General features: G+C 39.9%; 2 protein-coding genes across 2 annotated transcripts; one reads left to right on the top strand and one right to left on the bottom strand.

Moving 5' to 3' along the window:
- Nucleotides 1–1,960: 1,960 nt before the first annotated feature.
- fgf21 (fibroblast growth factor 21) lies at nt 1,961–2,898 on the top strand. The gene is made up of 4 exons (XM_070926582.1): nt 1,961–2,108; nt 2,221–2,298; nt 2,417–2,520; nt 2,608–2,898. Exons 1-4 carry the CDS (start codon nt 1,961–1,963, stop codon nt 2,896–2,898), a joined length of 621 nt encoding a protein of 206 aa, XP_070782683.1.
- Nucleotides 2,899–5,592: 2,694 nt separating this feature from the next.
- LOC139302927 (potassium voltage-gated channel subfamily A member 7-like) lies at nt 5,593–9,072 on the bottom strand. The gene is made up of 2 exons (XM_070926581.1): nt 8,386–9,072; nt 5,593–6,498 (listed from the first exon to the last, which is right to left on the bottom strand). The coding sequence occupies exons 1-2, from the start codon at nt 9,070–9,072 to the stop codon at nt 5,593–5,595; spliced, it is 1,593 nt and encodes a 530-aa protein (XP_070782682.1).
- Between the last annotated feature and the right edge of the window lie 5,335 nt (nt 9,073–14,407).

The raw sequence follows: 14,407 nt of genomic DNA, 5'->3' as shown, positions 1-14,407 counted from the left end.
TGTTTAGGGTGGATAAGTTATGTGTGCTTCTATTAGGTTACAGTTTAGTTACGAGACTACATTTATTTCACTTTTATGTTAAAATTAGAAATAAACATGAAAAGGACATGATCTTGGTCTCCTTGTTGGTATTTACAGCCCTTTATTATGTGGTAAAGAAATTAACACAGCCATATTCCTCAAAGCACAACATATACTGCATGTTTTTGTTCAGTCGACGGTGAATTGATGGCTGGAGATGAGCCAGAGCAGGAGGAGGAAACCCCAGTGCTTTTTAAACATGGCGAAGGTTATAAATAGTACAGGTGTTCCTATGCTAAACAGGTGAGTGAATGTTGAAAAAAATGTTCTGAATTCTTTTCAGTTATTTTGCAGCCTAAATGTATTTTTAATTGTGCCTTTTTTTTACATTCAAACATATCTATACCCATCCGCAATGTGTGGCGTCATGCTGCATATATGAAATGCAATGAGGCCCAACAGTCCCTTCAACTCAGAATAATCTGTCTTTAATGAAGTGTAACATGGCCTATTTGTAAAATAGTATTTCTGACATGAGCATTGCACACATGTACACACAATGATGGTGGCTGTGCTGGAACTTCCTGTGAGAAGGTGCTTAGAGCGCACAGGGTGGCGCCATCTCCTGGCTGAGTTCCATCTTTAAAAAATTTTTCATAATACTTTCTCATGTGAGACTGCTAACAGTTTGGAGTGTTTTTATAAAAATATTTAAATGCCCTTGACAGATTCATGAAGACTGCTGAAGACTTCAGCAGTGTAATAACACTTTATGAAATCTTAATTCTAGCTCTCAGACTGTTAAGATTTGGGAGAAACTATATCATAAAATTGCCTCATATTAAAATGAAACAAGGTGGTGATGCAAAGTAAAGTTCCCGGTTGATGTGCCGGGTTTCTTCACTCGTGAGTTCACGAGCTGACCTCCAGCCTCCCTGGTGACAGCACAGCTGCAGTCACATAAACACTTCGTCTTCGTCTTGTAAATCAGTTTCACCCACTGTTTCCCTCATTCTCTCTCTCTCTCAAACACACACATATATCAAAATAAGATAAACAACGTAAAACCCCACTCGTAATTGATTGTTATACTTTATTCAGCAGATGACGTAGAGAGATGTGTTCGTGTTGCATCTTCTTGCGGTTGTGAAATGTGTATATTTTTGTAGTGGAGGCCTGAGTGGAAAGTCACCCTGACTTCCTGTAAGCTGTTTTGTCAACATGTGACAAAGCATACTTACTGATGTTTGTTGGTGTAAACAAATCACAAGTCAAAATGAAGTGTCTTATCATACTCAAACATTAAAAAAAATAAAAGAGTAATTGATGTGCAATACTAGAATTCAGTAATGGGAGGATATATTGACATTTTTGACAAATACACAACTTGATTATTCAGATCGAACAAAAAAAGTGTATCTAATTTATTTATGCATTGTTGGAATAGGATGAGAACAAGTCATAATTATAGCTGGTGCTTAAATTGCACATACAATATACACATTATAATTCAGAGGTCCTTGAATAATAATGTTGAATAACTTGCTAAAAGAGGGAAAATAATGGAAACAGTAGGAAACATAACATCTAAATAAACCCATTTTTTAAAGTGCAAGTTATCCAACCTGAACTGGTGGGACTTTACCAGAAACTCTTACTGTAAACGACGGAAGAAGCCCATACATAGTGTTTGAACACAGGTCTTCCTCTCAAATCACGGTTTAATGATGTAGAAATGTCTGACTCATGAAGTAGGACCTCCTTCTCCCAACTGCTTTATAAGGGCTCAAAACTTGCCCCTCTTTAGAATCTGTTTGAAAAGAACTTGCTAGTACACAGCCATATATTTCCTATTTATTTTTTTATATTTAGGTATTTATTTGTATTTATTCCTTATTTATCTTCTTCTTTCAAAGCTGCCTTAATCTTTTTTTCCCAAATGTTTTTGTTTCCACACACCTCTTTCTCTCACCTGTCTTATTTCCTCTTAATCCTCCCACTTCCTTTCTCTCTGTCATTTTATCTCACCGACTCCAACCCACTTTTAGCCTTTAATAATCAAGTCCGAGAGGGGCACCTCTACACAGGTATTTATAATACTTTTCATTTAGTAATAGATGTATTGCAAATATGGGAATATTGATATGTTGTTAAACACCTTAAATTCTTCATTATGCTGATTCTTTCTTCTTGTTGCAGATAATCACAGAAGAGGGATGTATCTGCAGATGACCCAGGATGGGAGAGTGTCAGGAAGTGATGCCCAGACCCTTTACTGTGAGTATTTGGTAGATAACTCAGTAACAGATAGCATATATGGGCCCAATTTGAGGCCCAGAAAATGAAGACCAACAGGAGACTTGAGACACATCTATTTATGTGTCTTCGTTTCCAGGTGTGCTGGAGCTGAAATCAGTGAAACCAGGCCATATAGTCATCAAGGGACAGTCATCGTCTCTGTTTCTCTGTATGGACAGTGGAGGCCGTTTGATGGGGCAGGTACAGTAAGCAAAGAAAACTTTAATATCCCAAAGTCTCTGCCCTTCCTGCCGTTCGCTGAAAGTTTACATCTGCTGTCCCTTTCAGACGCAGTACACAGAGGCCGACTGCACCTTCAGAGAACTGCTGCTGGCAGATGGATACACGCGTTTCCTTTCTTCCCGTCACGGATTTCCTGTGTCTCTGGCATCAAAACATTCCCCAGATCAACACGCACTCCCCTTCACTCGATTCCTACCACTGGGGAATACTTTGGCGAGGGAGAGCGCGTCTGAACAGCCACCAAACAATGAGAGATATTTCAACATGGACTCTGATGATCTTCTTGGAATGGGTCTAAATGCTATGGCCAGTCCTCAGTTCTCAGCGGACAAGTAAATAAAATGAATTGAACAGATCTCTAGCTGTATATGTGCCTCCTAAAAATGTATTTTCTATTGACCAGGTACAACCTGCAGACTTGTTTTTGTTATGTTTCTGTGAGGACAATATTAATGTAACTTATGCTCTTAACTTATTTATTTATTGTGAGTGGTGTATTTCTAATGGTTATTTAAAGACTGAATCATTTTGACCACAGATTCTGAGATTTCATGGTTAGTAGTTTGTGCCTGAGTGAGAAATGGCACATGTTGCAACATCATGTTGATTTGTGAGGCTTTTGGGGTAAGTTTATGTCTGTATTGCAGAGAAAGAAAATAAACATGATATCAATTTCACTTTTGTTTGTCTCAGTCTATCATGCAATGATACAGCAATTTGATTTACAGAACAAGAGGAACATATTCTGACCACTGATCACAGCTTTCATGGTGGGGGAGTGAGGAAGTGGGCTGATTATTGTGAGAGCAAGAGCGCTCTCTAGTGGACGAATGAGTACTGATGGAGAGTAGGCCAAGTTCCCTGAACCACTTTGTTTATGAGCTCTGGTGATCATTTGTCTTGTGTCTTTGGGTTGGGCAAACCTAAAATAAAGTTTTCCAGTTGTTGTACAGTATCCATACAGTGTACATGTATTCAATCAATGGCATTTTCCTACAACGTACAGTGTATTCTGCAAATCCTACAGTTCTGGACAGCTGCCATAAAATGCCTTCATTGTTTATTCATAGTTATTACAGCCATGTGCAGTTAGTTAGAGAGGCAGGGTTACAGATTCTTTACTGAAACAAGGATCTAAAGATTGAAGGTTGTGTATATGTTGAACAAATTTGTGATTTAAATAGATATAATTGACCTGACTTGACACCTTGATCTTTGAACTGGAGTTGGCTTGGGTCCAAAACTGTTGCTGCGCTCAATTCAGTGAACACCATTTCTCAAGTCGCATATTTACCTAATTCTGTTCAAACTAGAGACCTAACCATCGCTGGTTTCTTATTTATTTTTCCATAGCGCTGAGAAAGATGGGTTGCAGAGAGTTGTAGCTATTTGTGTCATAAACATTGTTCTCATATCAACGATACATGTAGCTACTGTAGCTACACTACGTCACCAACTTCTGATCTGTCTGATTATGTTACCAGTCTGTCTGCTACTTAGGTGAAATTCATCTTCATAAATAGCCCTTGCACACGACCATAAAAAATATTAGTTAGTTGTTGCTGATATGCTTGTTTTTCCCCTGCATTTTTCATTTTTCAAAAACAATAAACAACAATCACATAATGTCACACATAACCCACTTCAGACAAGAAAGTTTACTGGTAATGTTGTAATGTTGAAAACCCCACTGTTACTTTTTTGTTTGTTTTTTGTCTCAGTGCTGTTTCACTGACTGACAATCTGTTCCAGTTACATTTTCACAAAAAGTTTAAGAAATCTGTTTGCCCTTTGCTGACTGTTAAACTGATAATCAATCAATGACACATTATAGCTTACATTAGCAATGTTACATTAGTACACATGCCTTCCTCAGGTCGTCACTGTGATGTCGTGGAAAGTCTTATGTGTTCCTGTGAAATTGAGAGCGATGTTACTGGAAGCTACTGCTTATAACAGCTTAGTGGCTGTGGAAAAGGTCAGTCATGGCCATACAAAAGCGATCTGGCAAATGTCCGTGGCTAAATGTTGTACTTGGAGATGCAGTAGCCTAAGCTATGAAGGATCAAGTGTAATTGTGTTTCTCTAGTTTGTTATATTTCATATCCTGAAATAACACTGCTATATTTAACAGGCAAATATTATTTTTTCAGTGGCACCAGTGTAAGTTTGAATCTTCTCTCTAAATAATTACTCAATACATCCATAAATAACACTGCTTCTTTTAAGAAAATTAATAAAATATAATCTTTATTAAAAACACTGAGTGCATAGTTAAGCAGGTAAATACAGAACCTTTGCCATAGCAAATCAAAATGTTCCTCTTTAACACAAATGGGTGACACTGTGTCATTAAGTCGCGCCACAGTGTTGTATTACAGCGTGATAAAGGTCATGTCGCTTCAGGTCACATAAGCCTAAACTACACAAATGTGAACTTTGTACATTACTTACAGAAGAATGCTGAGAATGTGGGGTTGGTTTACGAGAGAGATGTGTCTGCAGCGACAGCTCTGCTGGTGTTCGGTTGAGTTTTGATGAGACATGACATCTATATCGTCCAATAATCTATCTGCTTCCACGTCAAACATTAAGCCACAAAGTGACAGTACTAAGACATCATAGTTTTCAAGGCACAGAGCAGACATTCAGAAAGTAATTTTCATCTCAAACACAAGCTAATAGCATTAATAAATAATAGCTCATATTATATTTATATCATGACCCTGAGAATGTAAAACTCACTGTCCTTTTTCTTGCTTTTTTAAAGCTATATTATACAAAAGATGGCTTTCAGCAACATGTGGCTGGCTAGTACTGTAATAAATACCTATAAATGAACAAGGAAAGGCAATAAAAAGTATTTAGCAGGCATATTAGTGCTACATTTATGGTTTTATTTAACTTTATTTGCCTGTTTCTCTTGGCCAGCTTCTCTCTTCAGGACCTGTAGTGAACTTGTGTTTCTTTCACGTCATCATTTTTTCCTTTTGTGTCTTGTCAAACGGAACAAAACAACACTCACCCTCCCTACACTTGAGTAACCAGTGGTTCCCTCAGATACATATTTCCTCCTCTGAACTCTGTGCTCTGCCCTGTACACAGTCCACCCAGCAGAGTCCCATTCAAAGGGTTGCAGATGCCTTCGATGGCATAATAATCTCCCTCTGGATCCCTATCCCCTTCCTCTATGTCTTCCCCTTCTGGCTCGTCGTCATCCCACAGACTCGTCTGGACATGGGTGTACTCGGTTCGATCCTCACATTCAGTCTCCCGATGGTAGAAGTAGCTAAAGTTGGACACTATGACGGGCACTGGCAGCGAGATGGTAAGCACACCGGCGATGGCGCACATTGAGCCCACCAGCTTACCCCACACTGTCTCTGGGTACATGTCACCATAGCCCACTGTGGTCATGGTGACAACCGCCCACCAGAAGGCATGTGGTATACTGATGAAGTCCGTGTTGGCATGGTCGGCCTCAGCAAAGTAGATGGCGCTGGAGAAGAGGATGACACCAATAAACAGGAAGAAGATAAGCAGGCCCAGCTCGCGCATGCTGGCCTTCAGTGTCTGACCAAGGATCTGGAGGCCCTTAGAGTGACGAGACAGCTTGAAGATCCTGAACACCCTGACTAACCTGATGACTCTGATGATGGCCAAGGATGTGGCTGGAGAGGCATCATTGTCCTTGGCCAGCTCTGTTCCCAGAGTGACAAAATAGGGCAGGATGGCACTGAAATCGATAATGTTCATGACATCCTTGAAGAAGTGCATCTTGCTGGGGGAGCAAGTGAAGCGCATGAAGAGCTCGAAGGAGAACCAGCATATACATATGGTCTCGACCAGGAAGAAGGGGTCATGGAAAACACTATGTGGAGGAGGCATGTTCTCAGATACGTTCTTTGCCTGGGAGTGGTACTTGTAAAAATATTCCTGAAGGAGAAAGGACAGACAGAAAAGTATAACACTTAGTATAACATAAGTGTGAAAATATACAATAAGAACTGTAATTTTGCTAATTGTTCTTCAAAGTATATATAATTTAACCCCACTAGAATAGTTCGACATTTTGGGAAACAGGCCAAGAGTTTGATGAGAAGATTACTACTAATACTGTACCACTTTCAAGTCTGTACAGTTATTATGAAGCTAAAATAAGCAGCCGGTTAGCTTAGCTTAGTGCAAAGACTGGAAGCAGAGGGAAACAGCTAGCCTGGCCAAAAAAACAAAAGTCTAACCAGTCGTTATGCTAAGCTAACCGGCTAATGGCTCCTGCTACATATTTACCGTATAGACCTGAGAGTGGTATCTATCTTGCTACTGAGACACTATGTAGAACTTCAGCATGTTGTCCGCCATCTCATCTCATTGGCTCTCACTTTTGACAGCATCATAAAAGCGTTTGACATCTGCTACATTTCAATCATAGCTGCACCTATCTTATGTTCAGTCTTTCCATCTTCCGTGTCAGTTAGCATGACTTCCAAGCGTTGGATAGTGGCTGTTTAAAGCACCTTACACTTGACATCAAGTTAAAAGTGTGAAAACGGATGATACGGATATAAAGGGATCAGTTTAGTATGCTGTAATGGGCCATGTGTAACGTATAAAGTTTCAGTGTAGTTTACATAAACCTGGAGTATTTCTTATGACTTTCAGTAGCAGGTCAGTGACAGTGTTTATTACTAAAGGTAGATATCTACATGTTGATCTGCTCCAAGGGCTCTCCTAAGACTAAATATAACCTCGTGAGATCTCCGAAGAGAAACATGAGAGCGTCGTGCTGCACCGCTCCTCATCCATCTCCACCTCCGTCGCTATCCCATCTCCCTGGCCTCTGCGGCCAAGTGACATTACCAAAGCAGTTCAGTGGGTCTGCCGCTGCCTTGGGCCAGAGTAAGTTACTGTCGATTCCTGGCAGCTCCCTTGTGCAAAGGCAGCTTGGCCTAGCACAGCAGTCCTGGAGGAATGTGTTAACATGACCCGACGTATGCTTCTCGTCCTGTGGGACCTTTTAGTCTCCGGTTCTAAGCCACCGGAAGGCTTTGGCTCACCTTTGCCCATGTGTTCGGTCACTTGTGTGACCTTTTATTAACACACCTAACTGTCTCCTCATTCTGTCTTTCCTTTCTCTTCCTTTATTTGTATTCCAGGCCCCCACCCGTTACTCCCCGTACCCTTTCGTGCTTCCTGAATCCGAGTGTATCAAATTTAACAGCCGACTAAAATAATCACACCATAAGCTTCCCTCAGTCTCTCTCTATCTCTCTGGTCTGCTTCCAGACATATCGGCAAATAGTTGTTCCCATGTCAGTATTTTTCCTCTTAACACGACACACTGTAGTACTCACCAAGTGTGTGTTTACCTAAACACCTGCTTGCCATGGTACCATTTGACCCAGGCAGTCACTCACATCCCATTCAAGACCTTTTAACCAATGATTTGGGTTTTGTTAAAAACTGGTCAATCGGTGTGATATCAAACATATAAAAAAGATTGAGTGGTATGGTTGTTTTTCAAGAGAGTCTTTTTAAAATGACTACCAACAATATATTCTCTCATGTCCAACCCTTTACCTTTGACCTACCCTACCTATACTCAACACAAATTTGAAATCTTTATTTGATTTAATCCACAGTTCCCAGTTCTTTTCATACTGCTAATGTTACCCATGTAAATGCCCCCAAGCTAACCAAGTTATTTGTTCAAATGAGGATACTTACCACCATTCGTACTACTACTACTACTATTCGTATTTAAGGAAATAAAAAACACTTCAACCCAAACACACAGTGCAGCACTTTAATCCCATTTCCTACCTCTCGTGACTCTTTCTCATTCCTGAAGTCGGGCAGTGTCTCCAGGCAGAAGATGAGGATGGACACCACAATGACCATGACACTGATGATGGCTATGATACGGGCGCCCGATGAGGACTCAGGGTGCTCAAACAGCATCCACAGTTTTTTCTGGATTTCGTTGGCCGGCAGCGGCCTCTCCTCCTCTTTTGGAAAACCTTCGTCCTCCTTGAAGCGGTTCATGATGTCCTCTCCCAGCTCATAGAACAACAGCTCATCCATGAAGATGTCCAGGGGTATGTTCGCAGGCCTCCGAAGCCTCCCGCCCGACTGGTAGAAATACAGAATGGCATCGAAGCAGGCCCGATTGCGGTCCAGGAAGAGCTCATTTCGAAGAGGGTCAAAGTACCGTGACCTCCGCCTGGGATCACCGAGCAAGGAGTCAGGGAACTGGGCTAAGGTGCGAAGCTGAGTTTCATAACGCATCCCTGAGACATTGATGGCCAGTCTCTCACTCAGAGCCCATCCACTCCTCCATAGAGATCCAGAACGCCGACTGTCTTTCTTCTTTTCCTTCTCGTTCCCTTTGATCTCCTTCTCTCCCTTTTCTTCACTGTTGAGCTGATTCTTCAGCTGCTTGTCTTTCTCTCCATCGCTCTCTTTCCTTCTGTCTCCTCTTTCGTCGTCCTGCGGGTCACTGCTGTCCATCCCTGTGGGTATGCCAGGCCAGGGAACGCAACACACCGCTCTCCTGAGAATTTGTGGAACAACCGGAAGCAAACGCTGTCTGAAACTAGAGTGATAGTCCCATCAGTGGATTTGGTTTTCAGTTGATAAGCATTACAGGTGGTGTTAGAAGGGGAGATAGTGCAGTAGTGTCTGTTTGTATAGTTAACATTTTCAGATTTCATCACAGTTAAACATACACTTTCACCCAAAAAGTCACTAAAATGTCTTTGAAATATTACTTAGTAGTTTTATTTTATGTAAAAGGTGGATTGTGGATTAAAAAAAGATACAAACAACAAGAAATGTTAGTGTCCAGTTAGTGAGATGAAAGCATTTACTCACTAAGTGAAAAAACAGCTGCTGACAGAGACAGACAGGGTGAAAAATCACATTGTTTGTCTCCTGCGGCTCATCAGGTTGTCTGTCTTTCTCTCTGTCATCATGTCCGTCTGACATATAAACAAAGTCCTTGTTTGGCTTGTTCGGTCTGCTTGCAGTCCACTGGCAGGCCAGCTAAACTCTCTGACCAGGTTCTCCACAAACTGCGCTTCCAGTTGTTTGCTCAGGGAACATCCACGATCTTGTCCTGTCCCTCGCTGCCTCACGTTGTCTGTCTTGAAATTTTTCGGGAATGCTGTCCCGTTGAAATTCAATCTCTGCTGGATCCCTGCAACCCCTCCCTGTCCTTTCCCTCCATTTTAGCTATGGGGCAAGACAACCTTCAACCTCCCTATCAAATGTCACCCCTTGCCTGGCACTGCATGGTGTTGCCCTCTCTAACAAGCATGGTACTCTGACTGACAGAGGTCCCTCACTGTTCCTCATTAACTCCTCAAAAGTATTTGATTTGAATGTGTATATATTCAAAAACAAAAAACAGTGGAGCTCCAGCAACAGTTGTGGAAAAAAACATACATAAGAAATAGCCTATTCTTTTCCAGATAAGCAGCAAATATTCAATGTTAGATTACTACATTTAATTGCTAATTTTGATAAATGGATCAGTTGAGATTGTTCTTATGGGGGATTTATACTGGCATGATTTGGAGTATCTTAATTATTAATACTTTGCAAAAGCCATTTTTCTTGCATTTCCCAAACTATAATTTATAATGTGTGTTACTAGATCAAAACTTGTACAGTATAAGATATAAAAATGTTGGAAATGACTTCCCTTTTGTGTGGAAGTGGCTCTGTCTACAATATGTTTACATTTTTTTTGTAATTAATTTAGTATTTAAGTAGGCTATCTGCCATTTTTTGTTAGTAATGTACTTAAATATGAAATGGAATCATGGCATTGTGTCACATTGGACAGCACTTTGTTAACTTATACTTCTTTGATTTTGAGTTTGAGGTTAAAACAATAAATGACAAACAAAGAACAACAACATATACCAAGACTAAATCAACCAACCAATCAGGTTTACTGTTATTAGTCATAGGTCTTCACCCATCTGAATCCACCAAAGCAGACACTACTGTATATCACCACCAGAGGGAGGTGATGTTTTGGCACAAAGGACAAAAAACTGAAATAGGCGTCTGCCATTTCCTCATAGCTGCCTTCAGTCACAGAACAAATCCACTGCTCACTGGGCTGCTCTATTACATTCCCATTTGATCGCATATCATGTCATGAAATGATATAACTGTAACTGCTTACTATGAATCTGATGACCCTCTGTGTGAATGTGCCTATAAAGCAACACGCTTCTGTACAGAGTGTGGACAAAACAAATACAATGAAAAACAATACAGCAATGAATTCTTCATTTTAAAGGATGTTGAAATCAACCACAAAAAGATGCCCCATAAAAATGTTATGTTATGTGATATTCTTGGCGTCATGCATCATAATCTTGGATGCTGTGACAGAGAAGTAGCTGCTTCTGGTTCTGAAAAATGGCTTTAAATTCTTTATCTTACATGCAGCTATGCAGAGCAATCATGAGATCTTGTGACTGATGAGATGGCTGCACATACCACCACAGATTCACCACCATGTAGACCAGTTTGAAACAGACAGTGGGTATCCATAAGAGGAAAATAGATGACTCATCAGACCACATTACTATTTCTCACCATGTGGTCTTTACACCAGCTTATGGTTCTGTGCCTTCATCGCAGATATAAGCATTTTCCAAACAGCAGTGCTGAGATTATTTAGAAACATTTATTATATTCGACTAACTAACTTTTTTGTTTACGTCATTAAAGAAGACGGCTTTTGTAATTCTGATTTAGCGACTTCAAAATTACAGTGAAATATTTCATTTTAATTTTGTCCACCTTGTGCACACGTCCTGTGTGCTCATACAATCTCTGTTATTGGGTCCAAGAACAGAAGTATTCTGTATCAGAAATATTACAGATCCTTATGTTTATAACATGTTGGTGTCCAGTTTCACATATATATGAGAAGTTCAAGTTACAGCTATTTGATATCAAGCAAGGAAAACAGCGCTTACGTTACCTCACCATTCTCCAATATCACGACACGGTTACAGGTGACCTCAAAATTATAGATCACCATCATATGACAAATCTTTTTTGAAGCTCCATATGACTTAATGCAACGGTCACCGGCTAAAAAAGAAACTTGACAGTTGAGCCTTCTTGGAAATGCTGGCATCAAAATACACCATGGTCTTAAACTTCCAGTCATATATGTAAAGTGTCATCCTTCAGTTTCTTGGTAGACTTTGGATTTTCATCGTGTCCTCGCTTCAAGTCAGATTATATCAGTCACTGTACTGTGGTGTACTGGTCCTGACAGGCTGATAAATAATGTTAGTTGTGACAGTCCGTGCAGAATGTAATAGTGTACGTCAGTATGCACAGGAGCACACTTTTCATCAGATAGAAATCTTAAACAAACCGACACACCGTTGATGTCACTTTTTCATTTATTTTAATTTCATTTCAATGATTTTAAGCAATTTTTAATGTCTCTGAAAAAGCATCTCATGACTGTTAATCAGTTGTTCATTCAAGCTGCTATGGAGATTGGTTCACATTAGATCGCTTTGACATTCATACATTTTTAAGTCTCAATAGTAGAAATAATTTCAGTTATGACATTTTATTGATTTATTGATTATTTTTCTTCAAAATATAAAAAGATAGATCATGAACATTCCATTGAAATATACTTTATACAGTTCTTGATGAGTTGTTCTTTGTGTTCCAACATTTCAAAAATAAAATCAGGCATAAGTCACAACCAGATACTCCAGTGACCACCTCCTCTCCCCATTCACTCTCCTACTAAGACCGCAGTTCAATGGACTAGTACCTAAGTATGTTTTATACAATTTGATGGCATGTAAAATGAACATACATCTTTTATCTTTGGAATGCTTGCGTGAACACATGATGTTAGTCTGTACTGTAATATTACATGTATGTGTATTGGTATGACATTAGTGGTGTTAGTCACATAATTTCTGATTAAAATAAGATATCAAATCTATTAGAAACATCTATTAAGTATGATAAAATTTCCTCTAAAACAACTCTGATCTTATCACTTTGTAAAATAAAACATTTTTTAGATAAGTGTGATTGCTAAGTCACTCTATGGAAAGCCATAAAGCCACTACACATGTGGTTGCAATCATCTGGACTGATGACAGAACATCTGTGTCTCAGGGAGCATACAGTTAAGTGTCAATCAGTGGCATTCGTGGTGCAGATTGCATACAGTGTCCTCAATTAAAAAAAACAAAAACAAAAAAAAAACATATCCAACAGAAACAGACACATAAAGAAAGTGAATAGGATGTCATAGAGGATGTGTCATCCAAGGACCACATAACACCTTCCAAACACCTGGAGAGGACATGTCATAATATTGTCACAACACACAGTAGCCGTTAATTTTAACAGTGGCACCTACTTACCATGTAAAGCATCTTTGTTGTTTTGGTTATGTGAGTGTTACACAGGAAATCTCCAACATTGTATAACAGATTGCAAACTTGAGAAAATAAAACAGACTTAGCACTCTCAACATTGTAACTCATTCTGTTCAACGTGACTAAATCAAATGGCAGTATTATGCAATAGAAAAGGAAAGACATCATTTTCAGCCTGGTATTGGCAGAGCAGTCACAATGTAGAAAATTAAGAAATGGTTAAAACGTAACAAACAAAAACAAAAACAAGGAAAGAAAAAAAGACAGCACTTGGCCACGATAAACACAAACAGCTGGGTGAAGCACAAAGTTTTTGCAAGTGTGCACACCATTGCGAGAAGTTTACCTCTGAAATATTCATAAACATCTTTGTGACCATCAAAGCCATAGTTGCTTAATGCCTTCCAAAATGGGAACTGAAACCGGGAGTTTTAAAAATATAAAAGGACCAAAACCCCATGGACCATTTTTGCAAATAGAAGTTCTATGAACCTGTAAAACCTTGAATAGTCTATGTAGTCTACATAACACTATTGAGTCTCATGTTCCGGTGAACCTCCAACTGCAATGTACTTGGAATGGAAAGAGGACCATTCAGCTGCCTGAGCTGAACCCCGGACCAGCAGGGCCTGAAACTCATGTGGAATACCAAACCAAGGTTGAGGTGCTTGGAGAGCACTCAACAATGAGATGCTTTTTTTAGCAAGACTTTTTTTTTCTTTTTCTTTTTTTACATCAATCTCCCCCCTCCCCGGTGGACACTGGTATCTCTCCTCCTCTCTTTCTCGCAACACTTAAAAGTACTTCACTGACATCATTTTGGAAGCTCTGGGTCTCTTTGATTGGTGCTCACATGACTGCGTCGTGTGCTGTAATGAGCTGCCAACTAGCCATGACGATAACTCCACGGGTAATGACGGATGCAAAAGACCTGACCATCTAAAAAAACGAAGACGAGCTACCTATACACACTCATGCTGACACTGTGAGTGTGAGTAGTGTTCAGTTGCCTCTCGGAGGAAGACGTTTCTGCTCTACGACACGGCACAGTGTTCATAGTTATCAGGACTGGGTTCATGACAAACAATGATAGGAGGCTAAGGGGATTATGTCAAGACTCTGTTCCCCCTCGGGAGATTATCAAGTCATAATGCATGCGTTTTTTACACATCACTGTGAGGTGTTCACATTATCGTTGTCTATATACTAGAATTTATTATGTTAGAAAGAAAACACCTACATCCACACACACCATCAACACACCTGAGTCCTTTAAACCACACACAAACTTTGGAATGGCAGTTGGTTCCATGCAAACCTGAAATCTCTCTTGATTGTTCGCCAATATCTTTCATAGTCTGTTATTGGTCTTTATTGGATAACCTGCACTTTTA

Source organism: Enoplosus armatus, chromosome 20, assembly GCF_043641665.1.
Source record: "Enoplosus armatus isolate fEnoArm2 chromosome 20, fEnoArm2.hap1, whole genome shotgun sequence".
Taxonomy (NCBI): domain Eukaryota; kingdom Metazoa; phylum Chordata; class Actinopteri; order Centrarchiformes; family Enoplosidae; genus Enoplosus; species Enoplosus armatus.
The sequence above is the reverse complement of the archived record's forward strand: the minus strand, read 5'-3'. Positions and strand labels throughout refer to the sequence as shown.

Coding starts and splice junctions, on each gene's coding strand:
- fgf21 (XM_070926582.1), top strand. CDS start 1,961: ATGTTTTTGTTTCCACACACCTCTTTCTCTCACCTGTCTTATTTCCTC. Junction 2,299..2,416: donor TGATGCCCAGACCCTTTACT/GTGAGTATTTGG, acceptor CTTCGTTTCCAG/GTGTGCTGGAGCTGAAATCA. Junction 2,521..2,607: donor GAGGCCGTTTGATGGGGCAG/GTACAGTAAGCA, acceptor TGTCCCTTTCAG/ACGCAGTACACAGAGGCCGA.
- LOC139302927 (XM_070926581.1), bottom strand. CDS start 9,072: ATGGACAGCAGTGACCCGCAGGACGACGAAAGAGGAGACAGAAGGAAA. Junction 6,499..8,385: donor ATGAGAAAGAGTCACGAGAG/GTAGGAAATGGG, acceptor TTTCTCCTTCAG/GAATATTTTTACAAGTACCA.